General features: G+C 37.4%; 1 protein-coding gene across 1 annotated transcript in view; it reads left to right on the plus strand.

Moving 5' to 3' along the window:
• The window catches only part of LOC117173894, a 1,492-nt gene extending 145 nt beyond the window's left edge, over positions 1 to 1,347 (plus strand). Inside the window, exon 2 of the mRNA XM_033362540.1 lies at positions 15 to 1,347. Coding sequence (XP_033218431.1) covers positions 15 to 1,347 — 1,333 coding nt within the window. The remainder of the gene's footprint in view (positions 1 to 14) is intronic.
• Positions 1,348 to 10,648: the final 9,301 nt, after the last annotated feature.

Below are 10,648 nucleotides of genomic sequence, written 5' to 3' on the forward strand. Positions count from 1 at the left end.
GCTGCATCAGGTAGTACTATCTACTCTCGATTTTCAGAGTATGGTACTCTCATCCGGTCAGTTGCTTACCTACTTCGTTGGAAGATGAAGGGGAAGAACGCTATTGAGACTCCGACGGCGAATGGGTCGAGAAGAGGTATCCGGTATTTATCTCCGGACGAGATAGCTAACGCCGAGATTCTCATTCTTCTACTGATTCAACGGGAGAGTTTTAGCCCCGAAATCAAACTTCTGAAATCGAATAAAAAGCAGAATTCGAAAAATTCTACAAGTTCGTTCAGAAGTCAAACTAAGTTCGATGAACTCAATCCATTCCTTGATGACAACGGTCTGATTAGAGTAGGCGGTCGTTTGAAAAAATTCGACCTTCTCTTCAATCAAAAATATCCGATTTTACTGCCTAGTAACCATCACGTGTCGGATCTCATCATTCGTGACGCCCACGATCGAAATCTTCACGGTGGAATCCAATCTACTCTCTATACCGTACGTGAGAGATTTTGGATACTCAACGGAAGAAACCAGATTCGACATGTGATACACCGGTGTGTGCCGTGTATTCGTCAAAAACCGAAATTTCCACATGCCAAAATGGCAGACTTGCCGAAGTCTCGTGTAACACCTGGATTTGCGTTCAGCGAGGTAGGCGTCGACTTCTTCGGTCCAATCCTGATCAAGGAAAAGAAAGAGAAAAATCGAAGCTTTCTGAAGGTATATGGAAGCGTCTTCGTTTGCATGGCCACTAAGGCTGTGCATATCGAAGTTGCTTCTGGTCTTTCTGTCGAGGACTTTCTCGCATGTTTTCGCCGATTTATCAGTATACGCGGTAAACCGCAAAAGGTGTATTCTAATAACGGTACGAACTTCGTCGGAGCGAACAGCGAACTCCGAAAGATTTACGACTTGCATGAAACGAAGGAATTTCAGGAATCCATTCAAAATTATGCCGTGTCCGAACGTATCAAGTGGGATTTTAATCCCCCTCTTTCTCCACATTTCGGTGGTCTATGGGAGGCCGCGGTTAAAAGCTTCAAGCATCATTTGAATCGTGTAATTCAAGGTCAGAAGCTCACGTACGAGCAATTAGATACATTGCTAAAAGAAATCGCGGCTGTCTTGAATTCGCGGCCATTATATGCGGTTTCCTCCGATCCTAACGATCCGCTCGCAAACACGCCTATGCACATCTTAACGGGGCGCCCATTCAATTTCTTACTCGAGCAAAACTTTTCTTTGATTCCAGATAACCGCTTGACCACGTACCAACTTATCTCCAAAGCAAGGCAGGACTTCTGGGATAAGTGGCACAAGGAATACTTGCGCGAACTGCAAGTGCGTCAAAAATGAGTCTCAACCCCCTCCTAACGAACGATGATAACGCCCCAGATGTGTGCGCTGTATTTCGCCCTAAACGAGTCGAACTATGTCGTATTCTGGAAGTGCGATCTAAAGCCTGGTCCGAGAATGGTGATACTCAGAGAGTTCACAGCCAGAAGATCAGAAGGGTAACTTCTGATATCGTGAACACGACGCCTAAAACGGCAGTTGGGTTCCCAAAACTCGGTTGAGACTCTGACTCTGTTAGATAGAATTCGTGAAAGACTAAAGTGTTCTGCAAAAAGACAAAATGGTCTTAAACGACCACACTAGCTTAAGCGTTGTTCCTTAGAATTAAGTTGTTCTTGTTCTTGTTCATTAGAATTAAGTTGTTCTTGTTCTTGTTCATTAAGATTAAATTGTTCTTGTTGTGTTCAATTGCGCTGTGCGTTACCATTAGATAGATAAGAAACCGATATGTTACCAATCAAACTGCGATATCGAAGCTAACCAATGAAGCAGTCCCTCCAACGGAAACTGACTTCACTTGTAAATATACCAAAGATTCAAACTGGTTTCACGTTGTGAGATTAATTTATTCGATGATATGTTTCATTACTGTTCAAATACTGCTCTACTGATCTGTAGGTTAGTCTCGCAGCCGTGGCCGGGAGGATGTTGTGTCGCAACATTTATTAAAAATAACTTTTTAATCATTAATACGAAATGCGCCTGCGCGCGCAGCGAATGAATCTGCGTGTGGGTGCGTGTGTGGACGCTAGGGTCCGAAAAGCCTAGCGCGGTGGCAGTACTTACCGGTGCAGCGCCGCTCGAGCCAAACTGGCTTTCTTTTTCCGGCCTAGCCGGCAGTGGTCGGCTACTACGTCCCGCGTGCGGAGCTCCCTCGCGCCCGTCTGTTTCTCGTGCTACCTCGTGCAAACGGAATCGTTGTACAAAACGTGCAAATCACAGAATCAACGGATTCGGCCTTGAAATATCACCACTAACGCGGCCCTGCTCTCTTCTATTCAGTGTGCAAATTGAATGTGAGAGAATTCAAATCGAAACTGTGTGTGTGAAAGTGATACACGTGCGTGCATGGCAATGGCCATTGTGTTCGAGTGACGCCTCTTTCGCGCTTTCTCTATCAGTGTAACTTTTCCTCGGTTTTGTCAATAAAAAGGGTTTTTTTATGCCTCACGGCATTTTTCCCTCAAATACAGTGCATTCATTTCTATACCTTCCTCTCTAAAATACATAAAATCACGTGTCGGTTTTAAAATCAAAGGTGCATTGTAAAAAGAAAATCATTATTTGAACTAGGCCTATTTAATTCGCCAATTAAATAGGTCACGATCGTTCACGTTTTGTATTTTCATCTCTTCTTCTGTTCTAATTGTATCTTTACTTTCCTTAACTAATCGTTTGAGTATCCTGTTTTCGCGTCTTTAATCATTTCTACGTCTATTTCTTTCCTCATTGATAAGACCTGCGGTGTTCAAAGTTCTCTTGTACGCTTCTCTCTTTACTTTTTGGGCAGCCTGAATTTCATCATTCCACCACGCATCACCAGACATTCTTCCTACAACTGCTGTACCACACACTTCGATCGTACATCTAACAAGGATATCCCGTAACAATTTCCAGGCGCCCTCTATATCTTTGTTTTTATACGGTCCTCCCATGTTGCCCTATTTATGCTTTCGATTATCTTATTTTGGAAATCTATTCGCACATCCGGTTTCTGTAGGTTCTCAATTTTTATTCGCGCTTGTTTTGCTTTCTTGTTTCTCTTTTTTCTCCATCCCCGACCTAAGTTAATTTTTGAGATCAGAAGGTAATGATCAGTATTGCATTCAGGACCCCTCATGACTCTTGTATCTTTGACAAACTCTCTTAGTCTTTCATCCGCAACAACAAAGTCAATTATACTGCGGCTATTTCCTTTAGACCAGGTGTACATGTGGATCATTTTATGCCTAAAGCAAGTATTTGGAATAAACAGACCCCTTTCTAAGCATAGACCAACTAATTTATCTCCGTTATAGTTTGTTCTTGGATCCCCAAAATTACCTAATACTCTTTCTGTATCCTGATTTTGGATGCCTACCCAACCGTTCATGTCACCTAGTAGAATTATTCTTTTCCCATGTTCGCGAATATTTATTGTGTCATTTAAAGTGTCCCAGAAGGCGTCTTTGACTTCTCTGGGATCACTATCTATTGGTGCATAGCATGCTATGATAAATAGTCTTCTGATTCCTACTTTCATTCTAGTCCACAGCAGTCAGGGAGATACGAAACCATGGTCTCCGAGATGCTGCTTTGCTCTTTCATTCAAAATCAGACCTACTCCTTGTTTACCATGTGATTCACAGTCTACTCCTGACCATATTTCAAATCCGCCTTTCAACACGCCGTTTTTTATGTCTTTGGTTTCGCTTCCCTTTTTCGTTGTTTCAGACACACATAAAATGTCTAGTTTCCTCACGTCCATAGTTTCACGCAATTCTTTTACCTTGAGATCATTTACTCCCCTAGCATTCCAAAAACCCAGTCACCATTCGTCGCCTGAAACATGAACTTTAGAGTTTCCGTGTGCATGCCTTTTGTCATTAAAAGTTCCAGTCCTTTCCGAGGCTATTTTGTAGTTTGTATTATTCATTGTTTAGATTATACGCCCAACTAACACCTTTATGCAATAAGTTTATTTTCTGAGTCGAAATCATGTCAAAGTTAAGTATCAAATCGTCATAGTAGGATTTTTAACTAATAAAAAAATTTTTTAACTAAAGATGCAATAGTAGTTCAATTTTTAACAATAAAAAGTGAAATATTATTTAAATTGTATTTAAATAAAAAAAAGAAAATTTTCAATTAAAATACTTAATTTTGCAGTTCAAAAATTAATTTTCGACAACAAAAAACACCATTTTTTAAAAAATAGTTAAATTTTCATCGAAAAAAATAAATTTGTTACATCAAAAGAAATAGTTTAATTTTCAGTTAAAAACATAATTTTGGACCAAAAAAGGAGATTCGAACAAAATATTTAAATTTTCAACTAAACCTAATGAATTTTTAACTGAAATATTAGTTTAAAAAATATATATATATATTCAACAAATTAGATAAATTTTTAACCGAATTAAATTAACTTTTAACAGAAATAAATAACTTTACAAACAAGAATAATTTTCTAAAAAAAAAATCAATTTTTAAACACAGAGTTAAATTTACAAAAAAGATCAATCAGCTAGAAAATACGAACGAATTTATCAAAAATTAGTTAAATTTCTAACCGGAAAATGATTTTTCAACTAAAAACATTATCTGTTAAGCATAAAGATTAATTTTCAACCTAAAGAGACGAATTTTAAATCAAATAGATAAATTTTCATCCAAATGGTTAATTTTCAAACTAAAAGAGGCGAATTTTTAACCAAAAGCGAACAAGTTAAAATTTCAGTAAAACCATTTTTAACGAAAAGAACTTATTTTGACAAAAATAGTTTATTTTGAGCCAAATAAATGAATCGTCAATAAACAACGTGTAATGCAATAGTTGATATTTCAACCAAAAAATATTTTTAACTAAAAGCCATTTAATTCAATCAAAAGGGACGACTTTTCAACAAATTATGTAATTTAAAAAAAATGTTTAGATTTTAACCAAAAATAAAACAAATAAAAGACAAAATGGTAGGAAAGTAGTTAAATTTTCAATCAAAGAAACATCAACAGATAAATTATTGATCAAGAACAGTTGAATCTAACAAAAAAAAAGAAGAAAACGATTTTCCTCCAAAAAAGTTGGTTTTTTAATTTGAAAAAATGTTTTAATTTTTATTTTTCACTATAAAAAAATAGAAAATGTTTAAAAACATGTACTTTGATTTTATGTTAATAAATAAACTTGAATAAATAACTAATTCAATCAACTTTGATTGATAATTTGTATATAAAATTTATTTTTCATATATTCAATATGAATTTTGGCAGAACTCAGACCCGAACTTTCTTGTTTGGCCCTTGGCTTGCAGACATTTTGAATTTCTCCGACCCAGTTTTAAATACCTAATTACTAATTCTTAAAAAATAGACTTATAAAATGCAACGTAAATTAATAATTGTTTACAAGAAATAATACTTATAAACTACATTAAGGTATTAAAAATTATTTGAAATTCATGTATGTGATAAAAAAAAGGTAAAACCGACTAAAAAACGGTTTTTTTTACAAATATGAAATTAAAATCATTTTTAATATCTATATACAGTTTATAATTCTTATTTGTTGCAAACAATTACAACCAAAAATAAAACATAATTAATCATTTCAAATAAGCGCGCCAACGTCAACCAATCGAGTTGTTGACGCCACGCATGCGCAATTCGAAATGATACCAAGATTGGGAGCACTGAAATACGCTGGGAGCATTGTATCACGTCCAGGCACTGCAATCATTAATTGTCTTATAGAGCTGCACACTGATGCGTTGAGTTTGAGGGTTCGTAACCTGTCGTTGAGTGGTTGAAACCACCAACCGCGAGAATAGGTCAGGTTTAAAACTGAAATCACTGAACACACTGTTAAGTTAGATAAATATAAATGTTTTATTTAATCCACAAATCATCAATTACTAATTCTTGATGAACAATGTATTCTTCGATACTATGACGGGTAATTATAATATAGTGAAGTTCGTGATAGATTCGGCAAATTTGAAACGGCTCAAATTGATTATCGGAAAACGCTTCAATGAGATCGAATAACTCTGGATCCGGATTAGACATTTTTCCAAATATTTAGTCCGTTGGGTTTTTTAGTAAAATTGTATAAATTAATTATTAATTATTGAGATTAATCGCGCAAAAGTAGTCTAAGCACTCTATTTTATCGGCAGAGCCGATCGCACACGCGCATTTCTTAGTCACAAATTGAGGTTAGGTTGCCTCAGTATTGCTTTTAAAGATTTTCTAAGTCCGAAAATGTTAAAATATTCGAGAGACAAGTGTCGCAGGTTTCACGTTTGAAAGAGCGCGCCGAAATACAAATTCTGACGTTTTCGTGCTCCGTGGCTAATTTGATAAGCATCATTTTGGGAGGTGCTTATCCCTACTTTTTAACGCTGTACCAATCGCATTTCTAAGGTCGCATGATATTATGGCCGAATAGCCTATAGTGAGCAAGGTCGAGTAGCTCCTCCTACCCGAAGTAAGCAATTAAGTTGAGTGACGGGACTAGGTCAAGGGTCCAAAATCCACGTCCGGTCGGATGCACGCCTATTAAGTTTGAGTGACAGTTTCCTGCCCGAAAGTCCAAAGTTAATCCTTTTGTAGCGTCTGGCTGGCGCCAGATCCCATTGATTATGCTAAAAATAGCTCAGCGACTCATACTTGTGACCTTGAATTCACCTTGAAATGGGAAATCGCTTAGCTATACAGCGGATACGAAATGAAAATAAAGTTCTACATATGGCTTACAATTAATTGCTTCTTTCCGCAATTATTCTATTTTTGAATTAATATTCATAATTAAGGTTAACTAGGGCTTCCGTTTCCGGCATGAAAGTGTAAAGTAGTGGGAATTGTTTATGCTGAGTTTTTCTGATATTGTGGTGAAATTTGACGTGAGTGGATTGTGGAAGTGTGTAGAAAGGTGTGGAGGTGAGAGATCTAATTGAGGGATTGTGAGATTGCAAAGGGGAGGTAGATATTCTGGAGGATTGAGACAGATTTGTGTGGAAGTTTGGTTGAAGATTTGTGACAGGGTGGGAAGACGGTGTTGACGGATTGGTAGTAGCAGGGTTAGGTAGCGACAAAGAAAGGCAAGACATGTACCAGACAGCGACGGTAGAAGCAGGGAAGTATAGAAGGCGGGAAAGTTTGAATTTGATTAATGGCTAGCGGAGCGAGTAACTCCGCGGAAGAAACAGAGTTAGAGCAGGAAGTGTTCAGTACACCGAAAGAAGAGATAAAGAAAAGGAAGGCAAGGGGGAAGTATAAAAAATCTATAGAAAGGGAAAGATTAAGAGCAAAAAGCGTAGGGTCAATAGAAGAATTTATCAAAAGGAAGAGAGGGGAGAGGAAAAGCAGTGAAGAGAAGGAAGATTTCGGGACAAACGTGAAATATCAAAAGATGTTTAGATCGCCGCCGGAAAAGCAGAGTTTGGTAGGGAAAAGCGGTAACAGTAAGGGTGATGACGGTAGCGGAGATGAAAATGAAGTGTCGATGAAAGAAGAAAGATTAAAGGAAATTCGAGAAGTGATGCTAGAGGTCATGGGGATTTATGGAGAAAAGGGGAGAGGAATTAAAGAATTAAATTAGGCGAGAAATGGCTGAAGTTAAGAAAGAAACAAAAAAATGGGAAGAAATCAGGGAAAATTTTAAAAAAAGGATGGAGTCATTGGAGGAAAAACCAGAGAAGTAGGAAGAAGTTAATCATACAAAGGTAGAGGAGATAAGAGGTAGGATGAAGAAACTTGAAAGATCGAACAGGGATTGCGGTGGGGGCGAGAGCGGGAATAAGGAGATGTAAAGGCTGAGAAAAATAGAACAAAGAGTAGAAAGGAAAGAAAGGGAAGAAAGAAAATTAAACATAGTGACAAAGGGTGTAAGATTAGAGGGGAAGGAGCTAAAGGAAAGGGTGGACGAAGTACTAAGAAGGATTGATGCTAAGGTAGAGACAGAGGAAATGCAAAATGTAGGAAGGGAAGTGAGAAGAGGGGAGATAATGGTACTGGTGAAACTAAAGAAATGGGAACATAAGAGGGAGGTGATGACAAAGAAGAGGTTATTATATGACAGTCCAGAGAGAATATAGGATGATTTGACATGGGTAGAAAGGAAGAAGCAGTATAAATTAAGGGAAGTAGCGGAAGAGGAAAGAAAAAAGGGAAAGAGAACATGGGTTAAGTATGGGAGAATTCAGATAGATGGAGTACGGTGGGATGGGGATAAAGAAAGGGAACAGATAGTAAGAAACGAGGTGCAAGGAAACTAGAAGAGGAAGGAACGGGGGATAGGAAAATAAGAAATAGTAAGAGGGAAAAAAGATGAGAAATGAAAGTAGGGAAGAATGGAAGATTTGTTACTGGAATATAGCTGGATTGGAGAGAAAGGATCAAGAGTTTATGAAAAATTTGACACAATGGGATGTAATGATAATGATGGAGATGTGGCTAGATGAAAAGGGATGGGAAAGACTAAGGGGAAGGTTACCAAGAGGTTACGAATGGCAAGTGCAAAATGCAAAAAGGAAGAATAAAAAGGGCAGAACAATGGGAGGAATGGTGATGGGAGTAAGGAATGCATGTATAACAGGGAAAGATAAGAAAGACATGAATGAACAAAAAGAAGAAGTAATAGTAGAAGAGACTATGATGGGAGAAGAAAAGTGGAAGGTAGTGGGGATTTATGTGAACGGTGATATGCAGGAAAAACAGAGGAGATTAAAGAAATGATTGAAGAAAATAAAAAAGAGATTAGGAAGATAATAGGTGGGGATTTCAATGCGAGAACAGGAGACAGAGGAGGAAGGGAATTGGGAGAAGAGAGACGCAGAAAATCTAAAGATAAGGTACTAAATTCGGAGGGAAAAAAGGTGTTGAAGGGCTTGGAGGAGTTGGGATGGTATATCTTAAACGGGAATATAGAAGGGGATGAAAAAGGAGAATATACACGCTCAGGAAGTGAAAGGGGAACGTTTATTGATTATGTGATAGTGGATGATGAGGTAAGAGAGAAGGTTAAGAAACTAGAGGTAGGAGAATATATTGATTCGGATCACTTTCCCTTAATAGTGACATTAGAGGGACAAAAAAGCAATAGTAATATGAGTAAAAGGGGAGCAAATGTAAAAAGTGTAGGAAAAGGGGATTGGTCAAGGGAAGGAAAAGAATAGTTCAGGGAAAAAATAAGAAATATCAAAATGGGAAAGGGAAATGTGGACGAGGAGATAGGAAAAATGATAGGAGAAATAAAAATAGGATTAGAGTGCCTAAACAAAAATGAAGTTAGTAAAGGGGGGAATAGAAGTGAGTGAGATGTGGAATGCAAAGAGGAAAAAAAGGAGGTCAGAAAGGAATTAAGAAAGTGGAGAAAATGAAAAAGTAATGGGGAAGAATATTGGAAAAAAAAGAAAGAGTATACTGAGTTATGTTATCAAAAGAAAGAAGAAGAGAATAAAAGGTTTGAGGAAGAGGCGGAGAAGGCTAGGACGGAAGAAGAGGTATGAAAGGTAGTAAATAGAGAAAGAAAAAGAAGAAAAAGTGTAAACCAAGATATTGAAATAATAGAATGGAAGAAATATTTGTTGGGTTTGCTAGGAGGAGTAGAGAGAAAAGTTATAAAGGGAGGAAAATATGGTAAGGAAAGAGATGAGGAAGAGGAAATTTCAAGGGAAGAAATAGTTAAAGTTTTAGGAATAATGAAGGATGGAAAGGCACCTGGTATAGATGAGATTCCAAATGAAGTATGGAAATATGGAGGGGAGGAACTAGAGAAATGGGCATGGATAATGTGTAATAGAGTATGGAGAGGAGAGGGGTGGCCAGAGTTATGGAAAGAAGGAGTAGTTATACCAACAGTAAAGAAAGGCAAGGGAGAAGAGGTTAAAGATTATAGGGGGGTGACGTTGATGCCAACACTTTATAAAGTATATGTAACTATTTTGTCGGAGAGATTTAAGATAGAAGTTGAAGAAAAAAAGATCGAGTCACCGCATCAGAAAGGGTTTAGAAAAGGAATGGGGGTAATGGACAACATATATGTTCTGAACTATCTAGTAAATAAGAGAATTAAAAGGGAAAAAGGGGCAATGATAGCAATGTTCGTGGACTTAAAGGCGGCGTTTGACTCATTAAACCGAGGGTGTCCTCTGAGCCCACTTTTATTTAATTTATTAATATCAGACTTGGAAGAAGAAATGAGGAAAAAGGGTTGGGGAGGAGTTAGGACTGGGAAGGAAAAGATATATACACTGGCATACGCAGACGACATAGTGTTGATGGTAGAAGATGAAGAAGGGATGGCGGAATTAATTACAGGATTAGAGAAATACTTAGATGGGAAAAAGCTGAATGTAAATGTAGAAAAGACAAAGATAATGAGGTTTAGAAAAGGAGGGGGAAGGAATAAAGAATGGACAGGGAGATGAAAAGGAATAAAGTTAGAAGAAGTCTAAGAGTATAAATATTTAGGATATATCTTGAAAACGAATAGGGATCATACAGCTCATATAAGAGAAAGGATAAGAAAAGCTGCAGGGGTAATGAAACAGGTATGGGGAATAGGAAAAAAAAGGTTAAAAAAAATTGGAGAAGGAGA

The sequence above is a fragment of the Belonocnema kinseyi genome, chromosome 5 (genome assembly GCF_010883055.1).
Source record: "Belonocnema kinseyi isolate 2016_QV_RU_SX_M_011 chromosome 5, B_treatae_v1, whole genome shotgun sequence".
Lineage (NCBI taxonomy): Eukaryota > Metazoa > Arthropoda > Insecta > Hymenoptera > Cynipidae > Belonocnema > Belonocnema kinseyi.